At 48.7% G+C, this 24,388-nt stretch overlaps 1 protein-coding gene across 3 annotated transcripts in view; it reads left to right on the top strand.

Annotated features, from left to right (window-relative positions):
- Window positions 1-24,388, top strand: part of PCSK6 (proprotein convertase subtilisin/kexin type 6) — a 130,799-nt gene that overhangs the window by 30,335 nt on the left and 76,076 nt on the right. For 2 of the 3 annotated variants that reach the window (XM_033100069.1, XM_033100068.1), the window contains exons 2-6: window positions 4,229-4,333; window positions 13,787-13,897; window positions 14,338-14,481; window positions 16,116-16,192; window positions 18,147-18,235. In XM_033100069.1, the coding sequence (XP_032955960.1) occupies window positions 4,229-4,333; window positions 13,787-13,897; window positions 14,338-14,481; window positions 16,116-16,192; window positions 18,147-18,235 (526 nt within the window). Of the gene's footprint in view, window positions 1-4,106; window positions 4,140-4,228; window positions 4,334-13,786; window positions 13,898-14,337; window positions 14,482-16,115; window positions 16,193-18,146; window positions 18,236-24,388 lie in introns of those variants that run through there. The other variant, XM_033100070.1, reaches the window with a different exon arrangement.

Here is a 24,388-nt window from a genome sequence, read left to right as displayed (position 1 = left end):
CACCCACACATACGCACAGGCAGAATGGAGTAGATCTGCACGGAGCACGATGTATGTCTCTCACGGCTCCATACTGGAACAAAGGAAGGTGCACCCTTGTCGGGACACGTGGCCACATGGCCACATGTGAGCGAACCTGCTGCTGGGGACACAAGCGAAGGTGGGTAGGAAGTCCCCACGGCAACTGACGGTGGGAACGTGTCAGGAGACAGCAGATGTGCTGGCCGAGAGCGTGAACTCTGAGCCCCAATCTGGACTGTGCCGCCGACTGTAGACGTGGTCTCAGACGAGTGACTGGGCCACTTTGTGCCTCAGCTTCCCCATACAAGGTGCCAATGACATCTGTGGCAACGGTCTAAACTCGTAGCTTGCTGCCTGGGGTGGGGTCCGTGTGAGTCAGACAGACGGGAGTGAGCTGCTGGGGCATCTGACAAGAGCAGGTGACACTCGCAGAGCACGGACCCCACCCCAGGCAGCAAGCTACGAGTTTAGACCATTGCCACAGATGTCATTGGCACTTGCATGCGAGTGTCACCTGCTCTTGTCAGAAGCCATGCGCACCCAGTGGAATTTGGGGACCTCTGGCTGGGAGACGGAAGGAGGGGGTAATGGCGGTCACCCGCTAATTTCGTATCCCTTTGCTCTGTCCATATTTTATACCATGTGTATGTTACCTAGATATTTATCATGTCTAAGAGAGTGTCCTGTGAAAGAGAAACGACCGTCAGCTCTCCTCACTGTGGGTTCTTTGATACTTCTCCCGACGTTCTGGCTGAGAACATTTAGTAATTTTTCTGAGGATGTTTTAATGGAGTTACCAATTTTATCAGCTAGTGTGTGTCATTACCTGTCAGTGTTGAGTAAAGAGCCGTGAGCGTTACCCGTTCAACAGACTGTCCTTTTTCTCGGATTGGGATCTAAGAGACAGGTTCTAATCGTGGAAATGCCGTGGACGAGGAAGAGGGGAAAAGCACTTATTGAAATGTTATGTGCAGACTGCAGATCAGAGTCATTGATGAACTGCAGCCTGAAGTTCTGGGAGCGTCCGCTGAGCAGGATAGGTGGGCGGCGTGGGATGACGGGGGAGAGTGTCTGTCCCTTTCTTGAGGAGGAAGAGGCGGCCAGGGCCCTCGGACGTCAGGGTGCTGCTGAGGTCACAGCTCCCCTGTTTGTAAAAGTAGCCTGCTTAGATGCTGACTTGAGAAGTGGTGCACAGAGCATGTGAGTGGTGACCGGGGGCAGCAGGGAGGCCGTGGCTGAGGGACAGCAGCCCAGGGTGGTCAGGGCGGCCAAGCCAGGAAGAGCAACTTTATCTCAATGCAGATAGACATCCAACAAAAGTACCATTTCCTTACTTAGAAGGTTACCTTGAATTTAAAAAGTCTTTATGCCGCCCCCACTTTTCTACCTAGTTTTATGATTCCAGGTCTTGTCAGTTTGACCCTGAAGGTAAACCAAAAAATGTAGCAAGAATCCCAAACCCAATTTTGTGTGTGTCATTTGGTGTCAGACGTTGTCACCTATTTATTTGTCTGTGGGCACAATGGGAAGCCTCTGAGTATAACATTGGGTTTAACTTCCCTTCCCTAGGCCTCAGTCTTCGTATCTGTAAAATGGGGCCATCTCTGTGGTTCTTTTCCACACCCCAATCTGTGAGTCAGAGCCAGAGGGCAGTCAGGGGTCCCTCGTGTTTAACTGGGCCAGTGGCCACATGCCCAGAAGTGACCCCCACCAAGAGTGGGGCCTCCCAGCCTGCCATCTTGCCCTGTTACCTCACAAAGGTACCCAGAGATCTTGAGGGGTAGCTTCCCAAGTTGGGGAAGGGCCTAACTGGGATTGTCATTGCTTGTGGTAGGTCAGGGGGAAACTGAGAAGGGCTTGGGTGGGGTGGGGAGGACAGAGCAGGAAATAGCTACATCAGAAATGCCCCATCATCCCAGCCGAGCTGACTTTTTCTGGGCTGTGTGCCACACGCAGTCAGGTGCATGCGTCTCCTGTTCTGCCACTCTTTCGTCCTTTCTGACCTTTTGCCCGTGATGAAACCCTCACACTCCTGACCCATGCGTGATACCAGGGGAGGGCTGCTGAGAGGGTAGCACAGTGTGAGTCAGACAGATGGGAGTGAGCTGCTGGGGCATCTGGCAAGCCAGGTTCCTGGGTGACTAGAAGGGAGGCTGATGGGTCTGGGACTGCAGCTGTGCCTGTTTCTTATGTCCCAGAAAGGGAACTCACTGAAGTGCCCAGAGTTAAAAGACCAAAAGATGGGAAACATTTCCCAGGGACGGTGGAGCACACGTGCTGATGAAACAGTGCCGTAGGTTGAGACCCCTGTCATTGCCTCTCTTGCTGAATAACAACCCTGGCACATGTTAGGGGCAGCCCGTGGACACATAGAGCCATTACCTTTGTTGAGCAAGTGAGCAAGGGGCCTTCTATGTAGGAGAAGAAATAAAGGTGCTTTGTACAAAATAGGACAGAAATAATGAGGCAGAAAAATGTTGAGGTAGAAATGAACGGAGAATCATAATTGCACAAGACCATTTACTGAGCACCTACTGCCTACCAGACACTCTGCCAGCTCTTTTTATGTGTGTATATAATTGAAGTCTTGGAGTAACCCGTCCAGGTAATAGTTTCATGAGGACACTGGGAGCCAGAGAGGGTCTAAGCCCAGGTAACTTGCAGGAAGGGGTCGCGTTGGGGTGCAGACCCAGGTTTGGTCAAAAGCTAAAGCATCCTGGACCTAGTGAGAGGACCACGGGCCTTGGTGAGAAGCCAGACAGAGACCCACGGTCCCGACAGCAGCCAGCATTTGTAGACTGCCCATTAGACTCTGCACACGACAGCAGGCGCCGGATGGTTGATGCCTTTTTAATCCTCATGACTGTCGTTGTATTTGATGCTCTGTGGTTGTAAGTGACAGAAACACACTGGAGCAAGCTGAGGTGCAAAGGAAAGTTCTTTATTTCAAGGACAAAGCGGTGCCACCTAAAACCCAGGAGCAGGAGACAGCCATCCTGCCAGGACGGCTGGGCACGTAGGCTGGTGGGTGCTCTGAATACATAGCTGCTTTGTCTTCCTGTGGAAAGTTGTGGAAATGGCCACTCAGGGTGCCCACACCCTCCAGGGCTCTGTCTTGGGTTCAGTGGTTGTGAATTGGGTCGACTTTAGTCGTCCTTACCTCCAAGGAGCAAGCAGTTTTATCCCCATTTGACACATAAGGAATCAAAATCCGAGGGATTCAGTATTCTTGCCTGAGACCATGTGGCCAGTGGTGGTGAAGAGAGTGTAGTGTGCAAGCTTTGAACCAGATTTATCTGACTGAAAACCCATGCTTGTAATCACCACATACAACTGTTCTCTCGGACAATTTGTCTTAAATTCACCCATTAATTAGAAGCTGGGGCGGCAGGGAGGAAAAAATTAGGATGGTTGAGCTTGAGAGGGTGACTTGAGAGTCTTGGATTTACTGTTTGGTCCATCTTCATTTAAAAAGCTCTTCTTTCAAGGATGGTGATGAATTTGCTATTTTCAACAACCAGTGAAAGCACCAGAAGCAGGTCTTCCGGGAATAGTGTCCTGATGCCCGAGGGTCATCGGACATGAGGGCAAGTCGGGGCTCCAGGGAGGCCCAGCGAGGGCCACACTGTTTCTCCAGGCTCCGTCCAGCCCTCAAGCTGAAATCTGTCCTGACAAACCACCGCTGGCAGAACACTGGGACGCCCTGGGGGGCTTGGATGTTCTCATCTGACCTTTTCACAATCCCCAAGCAGATGGTTTCACGTGTTTTCTTTGGCTCCCTTGTTGCGCCTGGGGAGAGCACGCTCATTCTTAGATATTTCAGTTTACCCGTCGGGGGGGAGGATGGAGTTTGTTTATAAATGAATATTTTGGTGTAGACCTGACTTGACACTGACTTAGCTACTTCAGGCATGCATGACCCTACAGGGACACTAATTATGGCGAAAAAAACTTCACCAAGATAGCACAACCTTTCAGATCTGGTGGAGTGCAGGCTTCATCGGAATACCTCGTGTTGTTTATCCAGAAAAGAATATATAAATCCACCTTCACGTTCATAAACACTGGCCAGATGGCCGAGAGAGGAGTGGGGGCGCAGCATGACCTTCTCAGAGAAGGTCCCAGAAGAATTTTGTGGGACGGAGGGGTTTTCGAAGCTGTTTGTAGGACTGCATTAACTAACGACCTCCTGCTTCTTGTTTTGCAGATTGGAAACCTGGAAAATTACTACCACTTTTATCACAGCAAGACCTTTAAAAGATCCACCTTGAGTAGCCGAGGTCCTCACAGCTTCCTCAGAATGGACCCCCAGGTACAGGGGACTTTCCCGGGCAGGGGACTTTTCTGGAGGGTTGTTTCCTTTGAGTTTGGGTCTGTACTTCTGAAAATGGCTGAGTCTGGATTTGAATGTGATTCTATAATAGATAGCTGGTCGTTTTCCATATCCATTTGGAATACAACGAGACAGATGTGTAACTGTATATCAGACCATCAGAATGTTCCAAATATTTGGGTCCCTTGTCAAACTTGGGAATTTAAATTCTTGACTTAACGGTTGAAGCAGCAAAGGAGTATCGATCTACTGATATTTTAAATGTTTAAAAATCAACAAAATATACAGTAATAACAGGAGATAAGTATATAAATCTTACCTGCAAAGGCAAAAAAGAATAGGCAATTCAAGTGAGTATTTTAATAATGGATTAGGCATTGGGCGTATGGGTGTTTTGTGGTTCTTATAGTGTATGTCTTAATGGTTACCATGAATTTAAAAGCTTGGGCAATAAACATAACTTTTTTTCCTTCAAAAATTCATATGTTCTTTGAGATGAAAACAAATCTAATTTGAAAAGAGACTAACATTTTAAGTTTTAGTATCATTCATATTTATTGGATGGTTGATTGAACTTCCTTTCTGTATAGATTTGCAATTCATATTTGACAAATACCCGTCATTAGTCACGTGGGAAGAATAAAACGTTGAGATGACCCAGTGAGCCTTCGTCCATTAACAGGTGACTTTGGAGTCCCTGCCACAGCAGGGCTGTTGGAATGAGGGGTGGGGCTGACAGAAGGTGACGCGTACACTAGAAAACTGTGTGCTACATCGCAGGGGGATGAGTGCTGTGACAGACAATGAAGTTCACGTGCGAAGCAGTAGAACCCCAACAAAGAGCAGTGGCCGTTGGTCGATCGTGGTTTTAGAACATGGAACAGCCTTCGCTCAGAGCCGTGTGCTGTGTGTGGGCTGGCAGGCTGGCACATGGCACTCTTTCGGCTCTTCCCAGACAGCACAGATAACGACGTTTCCATGGAGAAATGGGTTCCTGGTGTCGTCCCAAGCCACCTCACTGACATTCATGGCTCCTTTTGTATTGCCTGAGCTGGGCGGGGGGTGCGGAGAGAGGGAGACAGTTTGTCCCTGGACACTGCTCTTGAAACCCTGTTCCCACGGAATCACTGGTGGGGTTCTGATTTCCACACACGATGAGGTGGTTCCCACGGAACGTTCATGTACCTGGGCTGTGACAAGGCAGACACGTCTATATATATTTCTGAATTCCTTTTGTGATGGTGGGTGTGGGGGAGGGTAGACAGAAGGACAGAGACCTGAAATGTCGTGCTGAGTCCTTTTTTCCTTCATAGCAGGGAAGGGAATTTCATGTTGCTGAGGGACGACTCTGCACTTGGGCACCTTAGCACACATGCCCTCCCCTGATCACACGGGCTAAGACTATACCTACATGTCCACATCGTGGAACCCGAAGGAAGGTCTCTCAAAGGGAGCGAAATAGGTTTTTCCTCTTGGAAGCAAAGCCAGCTTGGAGTTGCTCCTTCTGGCGGGACAGGGCTGCTGGAGAAGCACGGGCAGACCCGGGGCCTGCATCCGTGTCGCTGAGAGAAAGGAGTACACAGAGTTACAACAAGGGGGTGCCTCCATCTGCCAACATAGGCAGGTGATGAGAAAGGGACAGTGGCTTTTTTGGTCCCCTTTCCCCAGGTGGGGGGGAGGGGTAGATTCCTGACAATTAAGCTGTTTCAGTTGTTAGAACCAAGGCAGAGGTGAAATAGGAGGCTTAACTTGTGTTTTGTAGACATCCTCTTTTTTTCAGTGACTACGTTTTAAAACTTTTAAAATGTTCAACTCCACTGCTCTTCCCTTCCTCCCAAACATAGAAATTGTGCATCTACAGATGCCCTGGGGGAGGCAGAGATGCCGGCCAAGCGAGTCTCACTGTTGGAGGAGCAGGACACGGGAGCCTGGCCTGAGATGGCACAAAGGGCAAGAAGGGTTCTGGGGGGGCCACGGTGGGGGGCCTCAGGCCGCCTCCTCAGCAGCGTCTGACCTGGGCTTACTCATTCCAGGTGCGTTTAAAATCCCATATTCAGTTTGAATCTGTGGGCAGAATCTCGCCAGTCCTCGAAGGAAGGAAAAGGAAGGATAGAGTTCCTAGCCCAGGGCAGTTAGGTTTTCTCCAGTCAAAATCCCTCTTGTGCAGAGCTTCTTAATCAGCTCCAGGCAGGCCAGTATCCAAGCAGCCTGCCAATAAAGGAGAAAGAGGGGAAAGGTAAATAGCCTGGCATTCCCGCCCTGCCTGGGACTTCCCCACCGTTGGCCGTTGGCCAATGGTGTCTCCCAGTTCTAATTACATTTTCAGCCCCGGGGAGAGCATTAGTGACTGCTCAAATCACTGTCGCAACCAAAATACCTCTGCTTCAATCAGCGTGGTTTTAATGCAGACCAAATCAATTAGCTGTCAGTCTAACTAATATTTACCCTGCCTCGTCATGCCGATTAAATGTTGGGCAAAATTAGCTCTTTTACAGAAGTATTTACTATGATCGTTTCTTGCATCAGGACGTTCTCCTACATTAGCAAAGCCTTTCTGTGACACCTAAGCATTTGGAGAGCTGTGTAATTAATATGATTAAGAAAAGGAAAAGATGATTTAATATTATCGAGAGACTTGGGAATGCTAAGCCAGCCGCCCATGTGTTTGAATGACCGCACTGGAAATGAATGTTACAGGACTTCGGATAAAGTTCATACGAATGCAGATGGTATTTTATCTTAATTAGCTCCAGTCCCTATTGTATAAAAGTGCTTTGATGAGTGATGGAGTTTACAATCCCCCCCTACCTCCCATAAAAGCTAATCGAGTGTCCATTTGTTAAAACCAAACCAAACCAAACAGAAGTGGGAGGGAAGAGTTAAGACTTCTGCAGTCGCACACACATTTATGAAGCATCTTTTCGCAGTGATCCCGTCCCAGAAATCGTGCAGTGGTTTTCCTTACATGCTTAAGTACCTTTGATTTTTTTTTCTTTTTTTCTTTTTTTTTTTTTTTTTTACCATCTTTGAAAAGGACCATTTTGCCCAAAGTGCTTTGTTGATCGGCCCTCTCCTTGGGAGAACAGCCTGGCTGTTCTCAGCTATTCTCAGCGTGTAGTATCAGTCACTGGGTTTTTACAAGGGCTGTCATTTAAGCAAACTGAAAGCATTTGTTTTTAACTTGTTCTTTTGCCAAAAGTCTGGAGAAGGGTGGATGTTACAGAAGCGTCGGCCAATAGCTGTAAGGGCTCACAAATTTTTTTTAAATTACTTGTTCTGACTCGGGTCCAAGCTGGGTTATAGTTCGATGTTGTGGTCTGCGCGTTCCAACCCTTACATTTTAGGGTGACGACTCTGGTTCAGCCCCTCCCTGCAATCCCCAGCCAGACTGATGATGGAAATGAAAGAGTGAAGATGTCATTAGGCAGGCCCTCCGTGGTTCCTTCAGGGCAGCGGGAGCCTCCCGTTTGAGGCTTCCTTTCAGTGCTTTAAACCTCAGAAACTGGAAAGTGATTTCCAAGACCAGCGCCGGCACTCTGCTGTGTGGGATGGGACTTTGCCCCCGGAGTTTCATCCGAGCTCAGATTTCTTTCCAGCAGCGAGGCCGCGTTTCAGCAGACCTCCCCATTAACCACAGATGGAATTTTATCTGACAGCTTTGTGGGCTAGAGCCATGTGAAGTACAAACAAACAAAAAGTTCCTGGCGAGTGCCGGCACACAGACAGTACGTGACCCGTGATTGTGAGGTTGATGAACTGTGGGAGAGGCTGGGGGCAGGGCAGGGCTGCCGCCCGCCCGGCCGGCCGGCCACACGTTTCTGCCTCCGTAGGCACTGGTCAACAGTTTGAATTTCAGAATCGTCTTTAAAAGACGGGGCTCTATTATTTCACGGGCACCCTCGGCCTCTCCCCTTAGATGCCTCATCTCAAAGCAGCATGTCCCAGAGCCCACTCCTCAGCTCTGGCCCACCTCTGCCTCCGAGAGAAGTGCCGTCTTCATTCTGCGACACGACACGAGCAGTAGCCACCCTCACCCCACACTTGTCCCATGTCCCGGGCCTGTGCCACTCCGCCCAGCCCATGTCCTGTATCCCCACCTGCCCGAGGCCAACTCCTTCCTGTCCCCTCTCACCTGGGCCATGGCACTGCCTGCCTCACCGGCCAGCTGTGGGCATCCTTCCCACCCGCAGAGGGATCCCAGGAAGTACACGTGTGACAGTGCCACTGCCTGTCGTGATGTCCTGTCCACCTCCCACTTCGTCCTTGCTCTGGCCTCCCTGTGGCCTTTGGCCCCCAGCCACACTGGCTTTAAAACCCTCCTCAGGTGAGGTTCACTCTGTCCCCTGCATAGCCGTTGCACAGCCTACCTTCCCCACTGTCTCTCCGTCACCCTCTTCTGTCAGCTCATTGTCCCGACCACTGAGAAGTTGGCTCAGAGGCCTCCAGCTTGACTTACTCTTCCAGCGGCTGTATGTTTAGGTTCTTGACATGTGAGACTACTCGCCATTCTGTCCTCCCCACTGCACAGCAGGAATGGAAGGGACATGCCTACGTACAGCTCACTGCTCATGTCCCAGCACGACGCGTGCAAGTTGTAGTGGCATGGGCAGAGAGCGTCCCGCAGGGGCTCTGTGTCCAGCCCCCATCCAAGCCGAGCCATACCTCGGGACAAGCGCCCCCCCGAGGGCTGAGTGGCCACATAGACCTTTTAAAATCTCTACCCTAGTCAAGGCCATGATGTAAACCTGTGTTAGTCTCCTGGGCTGCGGTGACAATTGACCACAAACTGGGCGGCTTGAAACAACAGAGATTTATTATCTGACTGTTCTGCAGTCCATGAGACTGAAATCAAGGTGTCGGCAGGACCCTGGTCCCTGGGAAGACCCTAGGGGAGAACCCTTCTTGTTTCTTACAGCTTCTGGTTGTTCTAGACGTTCCTTGGCTAGTGCCTGCATCTCTCCCATCTCTGCCTCCATCTCCACACCATCTTCTCTTCTCTGTGTCTCAAATCTCCCTCTGCTTTTCTTTTATAAGGACACTGTCGTTGGATTTAAGCTACATGCAGATAACCCAGCATGATCTCATCTCGAGATTCTTAGTTACATCTGCAAAGACCCATTTTTCCAGATAAGGTCACACTCAGAGGTTCTGGGTGGACATACCTTTTGGAAAGCTACCCGTGAATCCACGGCAAGATCCAAGGAGAGGGAAGTTGAATGAGCAGGAATGTGTTTCCCCTTCCTTCCTTCAGCCCCGTGATCTGAAGGCTTTGAAAGTGATAAGTTCTCTTCACAAGAAGGTTGGGGACCCTTCCAGAAGAGTACGACCCTTACCATACGTACTTAGCTACAAAATGTATGAGGTGTGATCAAAACACATGGTGACTGTTTAAATTAAAAAAGAAAATTATTACAGCAAAGGACACATTGCTATTAACCCCCCTCAAACCACTCCCCTCGCTTCGCACACTCTTAGCCCATCTTTCTTGCCACTTTCTGAAGCAGCTCTGGACGTCTTCTTTCGTGAGTGTCTTTAGCTGCGCTGTCATGGCTGCCTCCATGTCTGAATGATTTTGACTTTGGGGAAGAGCCAGAAGTCGCACAGTGACAGATCCTGTGAATGATGTGGACGAGGACACACCATAATTTTTTTTTAATGTTCTTTTTTCTTTATTTCAGGTGGACAAAACAATGTACTACTTAGACCTTTACACCCCTCACAAAGTGATAACCCCCTCCCCCAATCTACTACCCCTCTGACGTCGTATGTAGCTGTTACAATCCCATTGACTCTATTCCGTATGCTGTGCTCCACATCCTGTGACCATATATATTACATTATAGTTGACATTCATTATTGTTCAGTTTCAGGTTCAGGTGTACACTGCGTAAGGTTGTTATTTGACAGGAATTTCCATGTACCAGAAGCGATGGGTGACACAGAGCATTGTCATGATGGAGGATGATTTACGGCACACTTTAAAACACACCTTCTCTCAACCGTAGCTCACACCCGACCGACTGCACTGAACAAGCTGAAACTTGTCACACACTGTTACTAAGGTTCCACGCACCGCTTCCCGTCTTGAAGGTCCCTGCCTTTCCGTCGGATGGCAACTTGGCCGCAGCATTCACCGTGTTTTGTGATCACACCTCACATTTTATTTTGCCCCGGGCTCACTCATTTGCAGGCTTCCCTGGGTTTAGGGCTTATTTTCCAGAGTAATACCTGTGGCCTTGAAAGGTGGATAAATGCGCACCCCCACCACTTCCCATCGACGTTTCACCAAGAGAAAGTCGGAACCTGTCCTGTAGAAGTTCTGCGGGTGGGTACACCATGATCGAGCCCTTGATGTAAAGTGAACAGTCGAGGTAAACTGCTAGAGGAATATGGCTTCCCATTTGTACCAGCCCTCCCAGGAAAGGAGAATATGGTAATTCTTACACAGAATCCTAAGTTGCCTTTTCTAACAAGGACAATCCCATGTACAGGGGTAAGGTTCCTGGTTAAGCCTCCCCCCGCCCTGACTCCCACCGTCACCACCGACTCATCTTTTCACCATTTGTTTCCACGTTCGGGAGGAGAACCCCGCAAGTGACGCATCTTTAGATATCCTAAGCCACCTCTTCCTTGCTCATAAACAGCATCACCGAGCTACTATGAATGGAAACCCCCGGACACGCCTATGTGAGGGTGCCCCTCTAGCGAGGACAAGTGCAGATCCAAGGTGACGGGGGACTTAAAGTGCCTGTCACTCGGTTTGGGGCCATGGGCACCTCTGACCTTCCCAGAGGGGCCAGGTGTCTCGTGGGTTCCATCCTAGGACATCTGAAGCAGCGTCCTGCAGTGAGCTGGAGGGGCAGGAGAGGGTGCTCGGCCCTGGGTGGGACCCAGGCGTGAATGCTGGACACACAATAGGCTGAGTGCAACTCTGTTGCATGAGCACGTACATACGTGACCACAGGAAGAGAAATGGGGGCAGACAGACCTGGCAGATGGCCCTGTGTGGGAATCCAGGATTCCTGGTACTTTCCTGGGGTTAGGTGAGAAGGAAGGCAGTGACAGGAGCCTGGACAGAGGAAACAGGAAGCACGCCCAGACCAAGTGACCGCTGGCTGAATCAGACTTGGTGACGGTGAGGTCACCTGTGGCTCCATCTCCATAGGGTCTGGGCCCAGAAAGCCCCAAGCCTGGCAAATGATGTGTTATATTCAGCCCCACTGGCCTGACAGAACCTTGGTGGCTGTCAAAGATTTAATGACCTGTCACAGGAGAGGGATGCCCCTGAGACCATGGAGGGACAGCCCCAAACTGTGCTGCAGACCCTGTGCCCTCAGAGCCACCCTCAGAACTGTGGGTTAACGTTGAGTTTCTAACCCAGACTCTGCAACAGTGGGGGCCACGATTCCACACTTTGTCACCTCGTTCGGGGTGATTTGTGACTTGTGGCAGCATGCTTTCCCACGTCACCCATGCGGGCTTGGAAGAGGAGACTTCACCTCCTTCTCTGTGACTAGAAGTGTGGCCTGGTGGGGACAGCCAGCGGTTACAGGCCCCAGATGTTAGTAAGCTGGGTAGTGAGTCAGTCGGGCAAGATGGATGGGAACATCCCAGGGAGCCAGGGGCCGTCAGGGACCGTCAGTGACACACACCGTCTATGTTACAATGAGACGTGTAACAGATTAGGAAATACTGTCTGAGGGATTTTATACCGATACTGCCTCGTTCAGACAGTAATATATGGGCCTGGTGGAGACAGCGGTCGTTGGAGGGTGTTATGAGCAAAAATATCTCATTGAACAGTTTTGTTTTCCACGGAAGTAGCTATCAGTGGCTATTATAAATTATCTAGGACGTGGGGCTGAGGCTTGTTGTAGTGCCAAAGCCGAAGTTGTTTCTGAGCTCTTTGTGGCGTTTCTAAGGAACGCAGGCTACTGGTGTTTTGCAGCCAGACCGCACTGGTGGAGGTGGCGAGGGAAGGGTAGGCCGTGATACTTTCTGCTAAGCGTTTTGCCTTACGGATGACCAAGGGTGTCATAGGTCAGTCCCACCCTACATGTGGCTAATTCTGCTCTCCTCCTCAGGACGGCGTGGGGAAGGAGAGGCTGAGAGATCTGGGGAGTTTCTGGCCCCTTCAGCCCTTGGCTGCCTTCATTTCCTCCTTGGGTCGCCTCAGGTGGCTCCTGCAGTGGCCACTGTGGCCTCAGGGCTGGTCTGGGGTCCCCAGCCTTGGGCTGGCCTCCAGGTTACCCTTCCAGGGCCCCCGCCCTTGAGCTCCCATACCCCTCCTCCTCCTCCACCTCCTCTTCCTCCTCCTCGCCCCACCTTCCCCTCCCAATACTTCCCCAAAGCCTGCTTCACACGCTGGCTGCTTCGTGGGAGACCCCACTAGAGCACAGACTCTGCGAGGGGCCTGGACTCCCTCCTCCTGCCTCTGTCAGCCCCAGCCCGGGCTGAGGCCCAGCGGGAGTGGTCCTGACCTGGTGGGACCACGGCAGCGGGACCCAGAACTGTGTCAGGTCAGGGCTTTTCCCCATGACTTTTAAAACATGAAAAGACTCACCTACCTTGAATTCTCTTACACACATGCACACAACGTGTGCCACGCACTGGTGTGATGCTTCATATAGACCAGTCCACACTGCAGTGCCCCAACATGACAAGCCGTGATAAGCCATCATACAGATGAGCACACTGAGGCCAGAGAGGGTGACGGACTCGCTGAGTCACAGCTGTGGGTGTGGGACTGGGTTTTGGATCCAAGCAGCTGGGCTCCTGGATTCCTGCTCTTAAATATCATTTATTCTGCCTCTCACACTTTCTTCCTTGGTTATGAAGGCCGATCATGCCAATGGAAAGACGTTTAAGACCCTGAAAGTAATCTTTCGATTTTAAATTAGCAATAACATCACCACCCTGGAATTGCTACTATTCATGTTTTACTGTATCACTTTCTAGATTTTTCTCTGTGCATGTTTTGGTACCATGTTTCCAGTGGCTGCTAAAAATTCCAACGTACGGATTATCAAAATGTACTTTTTCGTGTCCTCACTGTAAAATATCTTGCTTCCAACTTCCAAGTAGCTTCTCTCCTCCCTTCACTCTTTCCATTCCCCTACAAGTATGTTCTTTTAATTCAGGACAGTGGTCACCGGTCACAATTTATTGGCAACGTCACAATGTCTTTTTTTTCCCCCCATTATTAGAATTTCAAAATCTATCACAGGGATAGTATTTCCTCCAACTACATAAACAAGTTCTTATTTCTCAACTACGGTCACTTTGAAATGACAGTGTCTCCTGGGCACTTACCATCAAAGACATCTAAGGTGGCCCACATGCTCATGAAAAGGACCCTGTAGCCCCGACAGAGAGGCCACATGAAATCAGGTCATTTTTAAACTAAATCATAGCTGCATTTCTCCCTGGTAGGTGAAATGGCTCCAACAGCAAGAAGTGAAACGCAGGGTGAAGAGACAGCCGCGAAGTGACCCCCAGGCCCTTTATTTCAACGACCCCATTTGGTCCAACATGTGGTACATGGTGAGTGGGGTGCAGGCCCCTCTCTTCCCCCAGCATTTGCAGTGCCCTGTGTCTGGGATGGGTTCGCTTCCCCCAACAAAGCTAAATGATCACAATAACCCAAACCGACACACTTCGTCTTGAGTGTAAAACCACTGATTTCACTCTGGGCGGCACAAGCTTTCTTGGGAATTTCTTTTGAAATTAGATGGAAGTCCCGGGGTGGGGGTGAGGGAGGTGCTTTGAGCACAGAAGCAATTTGATGCAGGCTGTAGGACCAACTAAATGGTTGATAAGCCCCTGGAGAGAGGCCCCCAAGGAGAGGTGATATCCTGGGAAAACGACATACGGCAGGTGCAGAAAAGGCACCTGGGGCCCTGCACTGTTATTCTTCCCGGAAATGGGGTTGCTCGGATTGTGCCTTCCGGTCAAGAGTGTCCGTGTGTCTTCTGTGCATACAGCACTGCAGTGACAAAAACAGTCGCTGCCGGTCGGAAATGAACGTCCAGGCAGCGTGGAAGAGGGGCTACACGGGAAAAAACGTGGTGGTCACCATCCTCGATGACGGCATAGAGAGGAACCACCCCGACCTGGCCCCGAATTATGTAAGTCACGCCGTGGTTCTGCCGTGGAGAGCTCTGCAACCTACTAAGCGTTAGGCAAGTGCAGTTGACCCTTGAACTATCCATAGGTTCAAAACTGAGCGGGTCCACTTATATGCAGCCTTTTTTCAATAAATACTGTAAATGTATTTTCTCTTCCTTATGATTTTCTTAATGACATCTTTTCTCTAGCTTACTTTATTGTAAGAATACTGTACACAATACATATATAACACGACACACGTGTCAATCAACTGTTTCTGTGATCGGTAAGGCTTCTGCTCAACAGCAGGTTAGTAGTAGTTCAATTTTGGTGGAGTCAAAATTTATGTACAGATTTTCAGCTGTGCGGGGTGCGGGGATCCGTACCCCTAGTCCCCACATTGTTCAAGGGTCAACTGTACAAGTTTAAAAATCAATGAAGCGTCATTCCCCCTGTTAAATTAGGCAGTGCGGAAAACTGCTGAGAGAGTTGGTGAAACAAACCTTTTCCAGGGAGAAGGGGTGTTGCCGAGGGATTTGTCCACGTGTTTGAGGAGTTGCACATACTTCTAGGAATGCATCCTAACGATCTTAGAAACACATGCACAGAGACGGTCATCAGACCAACGTAACCACATGAAAAATGATGGGGTTAAAACATGGGCACTGAACGCAGTCGAGCTGGGTTGCTGTCCAGGCTCTGTGACCTGTTAGCCCTGAAACCTTGGGCAAGTGGCCAACGTCTCTGTGCCTCAGTGTCACCGTCTTTAATAGGGGGTTAATAATAGAACTACTCACTGATGGGGTTATTGTGGAATTAAATGTGTTCTTAGATGTAAAAAGGAGAATCTGGCATGTAGTGAACATGAGAAGTGCTTTCTGTCGTCGAAGGAACCTGGCTGCTTAACAAGGGTTAATTCGATCATATCATATCCATCTGATAGACAACTATGCAACCCCTAAAACTGACAGTTTGGTAAGCTGTGTCGCCAACACCAGACAGCTTGTATGGTCTGTTTTAAATGGAAGATATAAAATTATAGCAATACTCTGATTACAAGTATGGAAACAAAAACATACATATTTAAAATATAAGATAAAGGAAATTCTGACACCGGCTGCAACTTGGAGGAACCTGGAAGACATTGTTCTAAGTGACACCAGCGTGTGACAAAAGGACAAATCCTGTCTGATTCCACTTACCCACTGAGGCTCCTAGAACAATCACATTCATAAAGACAGAAGAGGAAGGGTGGACAGTGGGGAGTTAGTGTTTAACAGGTGCAGAGTCTCAGTTTTGCGAGATGACAAGAGATCTGTAGGAAGATGTAGCAATGGGTGCACAATATGTGTGTATGTACCGAATGTCATTGACCTGTAACTCAAAAGCGGTTAGGATGGTAAATTGTCTGAGTATTTTATTCAGTTGATGAAAAAGTAATTGCGGCTTCAAAGGTTACAAATAATTGCAAACACCGCAATTACTTTTGCACCAACCTAATACCACAGTGAAAACATCTATGACACGAGAGGTACCCTGACAGAGTGCCGAGTGCATGTTTTCCTCTCTTGTTCCGAGAGTTATCAAAATAATTTAGGACAGGGCTGTCATGTGCTGTGCCATGCTTTCCACTCACTAAGATTTCATTTCTTAGGATTCCTATGCAAGTTATGACGTCAACGGAAACGATTACGACCCATCTCCACGATATGATGCCAGCAATGAAAACAAGTATGTCGCTTGGTCCCCTCTTTCCTCACTTGCCTTCCCCTGTCCCTGCCGAGGCGCCGTTGAGCTGGCCCACAGAAGGGACACTAGGAAGGTGACAGGTTGTAGATGCCTCCCGCTGCGTGGCTTACCCAGGAGCCAGAAGCCAGCCCTCAGGCTCCAGGCAGCTGCCGTGCACTTAGCTTCTTACAAATGTCACCTCTGAAAATGGCCGGCAGGAGATGGATGCGTGACCTACAGTTGTCCCTGTTTCCAGCTTTGTCAAAATATTTGAAGAGTAATTATTAAATCGGGTAGTCTCCATGACCAGTGGTTACGATAGCAGGTTGCTACTTGAACACGTGGAGTCATGTGCCCGAGCTTTTTTTGACTCTGTGACCTGATGAGGGAGGCGGAAGGACATGCGTGATGTTGGAGAACTTGGGTTCAAACCCCAGCTCTGCCATTCCTGGCTGTGTGGCTTGTGTGAGTTGGGTCACCTTACTGTGTTCCTGTGGAGAGGGTACTCCTGGCAGCCCAGGGTGGTGGGGGAGGGGGTGGGCTGACGTGACACGTGAAGAGCACGCGATGGGCGTCCAGTCAACGAGGGTTGTCATCATCCCTTTGCAGATGAAGGGGTGGGGTCAGGAGCCATTAGGTGACTTGTGTGTTGTAAATGACAGCCCTGCCCTTGGAGGCCAGTTTCTCACACCTGGTCCTGGGAGCTCGTTCGCTGTATCCTGCTTGTACTTTCTCTGTCGGCATGCCCCACGCCCTGACCTCTTGCCATGCTTCCAGAAATATTTACAGGCAAAGAACAAAAGCCCTTTCTTTCTTCTCAACACGACGCTGGCCATGGTACATCCTCCCACCATCGCATTTTAGTTCTCGGTTAACTTGCTTCTGAGGTTCCAGTCCTGGGGTTCACATGGCACTGGGGGAGGGAGGTCCAGCTGGCTGCTGTGGTCGCCAGCACAGACTGCAGAGCCCGGGGGCCACTGTCCCTGCCTCACTTCCCAAGGTGCCCTTCCTGCTCAGCAGCGAGCGTGCTTGGGCTGCGTGGCCCTCCCTTCCCGGTCACATGTCCAAGGGGCAAGGAGGAATGATCCAGATAGCACACAGTGACCCTTGAAGGGCGAGGTTAGTCCTGGGTGACGCCCTGAGCCCCATGAGTCAGTGAACAGCCCTGGCCGTGGGGCTGCACGAGGCCCAGAGAAGGATGGGTGAGTCCCTTCCCCGGGGCTGATGAGCTGGCCCGGGGCTAGTTTTAAAGGCGGGGCTAGTTTTCTAAGGATTCTAAGCCCCTGTGGACGCCTCTCAAAGACATGCTGCTGAAACTTGCCCATGTGTTGGCCGGATGTCACACGCTGGACATTGGGGTCTTTACTGAGGAACGCTATTCCTTTTTCGGGCAATTTCTTCATAGTCCCTCCACTGCTGTTGGGGATTCAGCTTCGAGCATTTTTCTTCAGCTCCTGCTTAAGTGGCGTGGAAATGGGGGGAGGGCTGTTCCAGGTGAGCAGCAGGGTGGTAGGTGCAGAGGGAAAGACCTGCCTACTCCTTCTCCCTTTCTTCCGTCCCATCAGCCATGCAGGTGTTTACACTGCACCTGTGTGTGCCGAGCAATGGGTTGTCAGCCTCAGGAATGCAGAGGCCAGGCCTTGGGTCCTGGGGAGAGGAGCCCCCACTCCCGTGTGCAGTGTGGGCAGAGGCAACCCCCACGTAATTGCTCATTACGTTCAGGGCAGTGGGAAGGCCTCTCAGCTTCCAGGTGTGGCAGGGGCAGGACTGCCCAATGCTGTGCAAAGCCTGGCTTGATAAACCCCACCCCCAGAGCAAGTTGGCAGAGGGTGGGTGTGACGAGCAGGGATGCAGGAAACGGGCTTCCGCGTCATTCTGGGCGTTGGGAGAACTGACTCTCCTCACCTGAGGACAAAGCAGCGCGCTGCGTCCTAACCTCAGTTTCCCTTTGCTTCAGACACGGCACTCGTTGTGCGGGAGAAGTTGCCGCCTCCGCCAACAACTCCTACTGCATCGTGGGCATAGCGTACAACGCAAAAATAGGAGGTAAGGTCCGGGCGTGTGCAGACGGGGAGCTACGGGGCCGGGGGAGGGGTGTCCAGGGCATCCCTGTCTGAAAGTGTCAGCAGCTTCACTTCCATCAGCCTCGGCCCGCGGTGTCAGACCCTGGGGCTGAAGCCTCAGGTCACCTGTGCCACCGCCAAGCAGCCCAGACATGTGACTGGGGCCTGGAGGCAGAGGAATCGCTCGCTGTTTTGCCTAAAAAGCCATCCTGGGGCCCATCAGAAAGTCACCCTCTTTCTTTCTTATGGTCCTGCTAGTCTGGCCACTGAGTCACCAGTCAGCTAGACCACTCCTCCTAAAAGGCACTTTGGCCCCCCTTGCTCACTGTCCTACAGGGGCTCCTGGTCACGTCCCCAACAGGGACTAAGGCTTGTCCTCAGTTCCGACTCCTGCTCCAGCCTGCGAGCCCACTTCTCCTGCCCCTGCCCCTTAGCTTTGGCTGGAGGACATTTGTCATAGCAGCCCCCAGACACGCCCGGTCCTCCCGGGGCTCGTTGCATTCCCATCACCCCCAAAGCCTCTCCCACCTCTCCATTTGGTTCAGTCCCCATGACTATGGCCAACTTGTTCCCCCTGGGCTCCATGAAGCGCTCCCCATGTCAAGCTGCACCCCTCATCGTGTTCCCCAGGGGTCAACTCTCCCAGGTCCCTGTGAGAACAGAGACCTGCCTGACCCCAGCTGTCCCTGGCACTGTTGTTTAGCTTCTCCATTTGTGCATCAAGCTTCCCTTGTTGGGGTGGCTGTAGAGCAAAGGGCCACACGCCTTCCCGTTCTCCACCCCAGCCTGGCAGTGTGACCGCACCACCGGGTGGTGTGACGGCACCACCTGGCACACCACCAGCAAGTGCTCCGCGGTGCCTTTTGGAAACCAGCCACTGCCCCTGTGTGGTCCTCGATGGCGCAGGTAGCTTTGGGCGCTGCCTGCTCCCCTGGGACACTGTCTTGGCTTGGCGGTGCTCACACTCACTCACATGGCTGCACTGGGATGCCACCTGCCAAGGGCACTGCCATCTCTGCTGCTGTGCTACAGGCAGCACAAGGTGGGAGGCTGGGGCCGGGGATCACTGAATCACTCTGTCCTTGGAGAACTTCTTGAGTTTTGAAAGGAAGGTCCCCAGCTCTGACTTAATCAGGATTCTCTGCCTGCCCTTTCCCTCGGAAGTCTCTGAAGTGGCCAGGATCTGTGATTCTATGACAGCATTGGTTGCCAAGGGCGTGTCCTGCAGTACAAATCAGGAGACTGTTACTTGGCCTCGCTCCTTCACGGATAGTTCTTTTACACTGAGATGTGTAAGTTCTTCCTGGAGTTTCTGATGAGGGAAGATGCCCGAGAAGTCTCCCCAGGAGCTATAAGACCAGGCTGACCTGTGTACCCTCTCACTCCCAACAACCACTGGCCGTGTGTCCTTGGACAACTGAAGTAGCCTCTCTGAACCTCGGTTCCTTCCCCCATGGGGGAAGAGTGACGATACAGCTGCCCCCCCAGGTCTGTTGTGACGATGAAGTCGGATGCCGTGTGTGAGAGCATTGGCTCAGGGCTAAGCCTGCAGGGAATCGCTGAGCTACTCTGTCCCTCCACTAAAACTCTCAGAGGCAAAGCAAAAATGATCTGTGCTGCTTTGAGTGAGGAATGGACCCCACGTTTGGGATTGTCTGAGCCTTGCTCCCCAAAGTCCCTGGACTGGCAGCCTTGACGTCATCTGGGAGCTGTTAGGAATATAGAATCCGAGCACCCAGCCCAGATCCACTGAGCCACGACTGCATTATAACAGGCTCCCCAGACAGTGTTTGAGAAGAGATGGGGGAGAGGGCTCTGGGGTCAGGTAGGTCGGTAACCCCTGCACCGTGGACTTGATGAGGGGTCAGTGAAAGTGACGTGACTGTGGTTTATTCTCATCACTTGCACGAGATGTGCAAAACTGTCTACCCAAGTTTCCCGAGTTCTGCAGAGAGCATCTCTCCTGCCCAGGCCTGGGAGCAGGAATGTTAATTAATGCATTTAGTAAATGTATTTAATGTATTTGAGCACGAGCTGCACATATAATGCTGTGCTAGCCACGGAGGGGCAGAACTGAGAGATAATCAGGCACAATTTGAGACCTCCAGGAGCTCAGCCTGTTCTTGAACAGTTTCAACATGAAAGACAGTACAGGACCAAGTACTGAAGTGACCGGGACAGGCGGAGTGGCAGGGCAAGTAGGTAGTGAGGACACAGCATGAGGGCACAGCCTGAGGGCAGACATGGGAGGAGGAAGTGCAGAAAGTGCTGAGGAAACCAAAGGGGCTGCAGCCTGGAGCTTGCCACGTAGGAATGGGGACCATGCGCTGGGACCACAGAGATGCGAGTGTAGGGTGAGACCAGCATTGACCCAGGGAACCTGTGACAGCCGTGTGACAGCTTCACCCTCTCCAAGCAGGCAGCACCCCCTTCTTCCTGCCCCTCCTTCCAAGGCCACCCCTGGACAGGGCAGCCTTCCGTCTCCAAGTGTGCAGGCACGCACCAGGGAATTTCTCTGAGATGCCTCTGGAGCTGAATCAGGCGCTGTACCTTACCGTATAGTAGGAGATTAAAAAAAATATCAGGAGATTAAAACGTATATCCTAATTAATCCAGTCTACCTGGAATTAATATCACAGTGCTTCATGTATAACACGTGAACCTAAAAAGAGTATTTGAATTCACACTCACTCTCATCCTTTGTGCTGTTGTGTCTATATGTTTGACTTCGTGTGCTACAAACCGCAATGCGTTTTTATTCTTGCTTTAAATAGTTGACTTTTTGTTCTAGTTGTTAGCAGTGGAGCCTGTTTATTAACACATCCGTAGTTTAATAGCTTTTGACATAAAAGGACGCTGACTTTCAATCTAAATAGTTGACGTTTAAAATACCTATGAAAAGAAATCTATTTCCCACTCCCAGGGCTCTTCCTTGCTTTCTAGCTTCGATTTCCATCTGCTTCCAATTTTTCTTCAGCCTAAGAATCTCTTGTAGTATTTCTTGAAGTGCAGCCATACTGGTGGGGAATTATCTCAGGTTTTATAGGGAAGAGTGTTTATTTTATCTTTGTTTTTGAGGTAAATTTTGCTAAGCATAGAATTCTAGTGTGACGTGTTTCCTTTCAGCATTTTAAAGAGGTTGTTCCATTGTCTTCTAGCACTCAGTATTTCTGATGGTGAGTCAGGTGTCATCCTTATTGTGATTTGTTCCTCTGCCTGCTTTTATCATATGTTTCTTTCTATTTGTCCTTTGGTGTAATTTTCTTCGTATTTATCCAGCTTGGGGTTTGCTGTGCTTCCTAGTGTATTGTTCTTTTTTGTTTAAATAAAATTTGGAAACATTTCTTCAAATATTTTTTTCAACTCTGTGTTCTCTCCCCTCTCCTTGGGCACCAGTTATAGTTGTTAGAATGTTTGAGCTATCTCAAAGGTTGTCGAGGCTGTGTTTATTTTTATTAAATCTTTTTTTTTCTCCATGTGCTTCAAATTAAATGATTTCTATTGCACTGCCTTCAGCTTCCCTAATCCTTTATTTTATTGTATCCAATGTGTTAATCCCATCCAATGGATTTTTTTTTTTTTTTAAACTTTTCAGATGTTGTGTTTTTCTGTCCTATGATTTCCATTTGGCTTTTTTACTGTTTCCAAATCTTTCCTGAGTTGTCCCTTCTCTTCACGCATGATACCTATCTTTTATTTTAGACACTTTAACGTATTTATAAGAGTTACTTTAAAGTCTTTTGTACTAATTCTAATATCTAGGTCATTTGTGGATATGTTTCTAATGATTAATTTTTCTTCTTACAACGGGTCACATATTCCTCTTTGCACATGTCTAGTAATTTTTAGTTGTACATTAGACATTTTTATGCTACGTTGTCAAGACTCTGGATTCTCTTATCTTTGTCTGAGTACTGTTGAGTTTTGTTCTAGCAGTCAGTTTAGTTTTAACTTGTAGAAACTTAATGATTCTTTTTTTTTTTTTTTAATGGTTGATCTCTCTGTTTTGCCCTTAGCTTTAGGGAAATTCCTTTAGCCCAAGCGCATAGTCTTTACTGTTAGATCGTGACCCTGCTAATGTTTCAATGGAAAAACTGAAATGTTTACCAAGAGCTCTAAGTTAACAAGACTCACGCTCCAAATTGACTCCCCTGCAGTGGGCAGCAGCTGAAATATCTGCTTAGCTCATTCAGCCTCCAGCTGTTCTTTTCCTCCTGGACTTTTTAGTCTTGCCCAAACATGTTTAGTTCAGAGGTCAACCAAGTGTTTGAGGGGAGTTTATATATGTCCTCTTCTGTAGCTCTCTCTTTTCTGGGATTTCTCTCAATTCCCAGCTGCTGTAGCAGTCCCAAACTCTATCCCATGACTCCCTAGGAGAATAAGATTGCACTTTCCTGCTGGAGTTCTAGCCTCTCTGTACCAGAGAAATGGGGAGTTCCCTCGGAGGAGAAGTCATATAAACTTGGATCATATCCAGTATCGTTCCCTTCTTTCCCTTGAATCCTTTGCCTGCCTCTGCCTTCTTCTGGTTGCTTTCCAATGATCTTAAAAAGTTGTTTTAAAAGTTTTTAAATAAATATTTCATCCAGGGTGTATAATTATTGTTTTTAAAGGAGTGTGATAGAAGCTACTCTGCTAATATTAGAACTGAAACTTGTGGTTTTATATTTCTTTACCAAGTAGATGGTGTATTATCTATTACTGCACGACTATTGCTCCAAAGTGTAGCTACTTGAAACAACAAACATCTGTCATCTAGCACAGATAGATGAGTGATTCTGGCTCAGGGTCACTCATGAGTTTGCAGTCAAGCTCTTGGCTGTGACTGTAGTCTGAAAGCTTGACTGGGGCTGGAGGGTCAACTTCCAAGATGGATCACTCATTTGTCTATTGGATGGAGTCCTCAGTTCCCTGTTGGCTGTTGGCAGAAGGCCTCCATTCCTCATCGTGAGTATCTTTATATAGGGTCCTTAGAGTGTCCCCATAACATAGTGGTTAGCGTCCCTTAATGTTTTTTTATGACTCAGTCTCAGACGTCACATACCACCACGTTCATTCCTACTTTATTTTTAGAAATAGATCGTTAAGCCTAACATATACTCAAGGGGAGAGGAATTAGGCTGCTGCACCATTTGAATGGAAACGTTGCAGAGAATTTGTGGATGTGGTTTAAAATCACCACAGATGGGCTCCTAAAAATCTGACTATATGTTTATACAAATGGAGTAATTTTTTTTCTACCAACTTTCTTTGTAGAATTGCACATTTTTATATGTTTTATAATCTAAAATTATTAAATCAAATGAAAGAAGTAGTAGAACTGTCCAAATTAGATCTTTAGGATAATATTCTTGCTAGAACATTCTAATAAGTTAAGGTTACTTTAAAATATATGTAATGTTTTGTCAAACTGTAGAAGAATACGGAGAAGAAGGTAAAATATCATCCAGCTCCTGGTGAAACTAGGAGTAACCATTGCTCACTGAGTACCTGCTAGGTAATAGGCACTGATCTAAGGTCTTTGGATATTATTTTATATAGTCGCCACAAAACACTATGTCGTAAAAGCTGCTATTATCCCCATTTTACAGATGAGGGCCAGAAAGCTTAAATTCCCCAGTATCAAACCAAGCTGAGTCCAGGCCCCACCTCTTAACCTGTACTCTAACAAAAATCTTTAAGTCATGTATAGAGATGGATGGATAGATGGATTAATGGATGGATGGATCAATATTATTTTATTCATATGTGATCATATTGTAGTTGTTTTTAGTAAAACATATTGTTTAATTTTATGAAAACTTAACACAAGAGAAACCAAGTCAAACTGAATAATTGCTGAACGTCGGATTTAATTTCCTGTTTAATTTTATTTATTTGTTTGATGTTTAATTTTATGCTTAATTTATTTGACTCATGTGGATTCAGTAGAAAAAGAAACAAATTGAAATGAAAGAATTGCTGAATTTCACATAAATATTTCATTAGAATGAGGAATTGTCTGAAATATCCCTCTGAGTTTATTTATTTAAAAAACAAAGACAAAAAACCCAAGATTATGAAAATCTGTAAGAAGCCAGGGTTACCATTTTTTTAATTACGTGTTTCCCATATTAGGTAATTAGCACTTCAGTTT

The sequence above is a fragment of the Rhinolophus ferrumequinum genome, chromosome 28 (genome assembly GCF_004115265.2).
Source record: "Rhinolophus ferrumequinum isolate MPI-CBG mRhiFer1 chromosome 28, mRhiFer1_v1.p, whole genome shotgun sequence".
Classification (NCBI taxonomy): domain Eukaryota; kingdom Metazoa; phylum Chordata; class Mammalia; order Chiroptera; family Rhinolophidae; genus Rhinolophus; species Rhinolophus ferrumequinum.
This window is presented reverse-complemented; position numbering and strand designations above follow the sequence as displayed.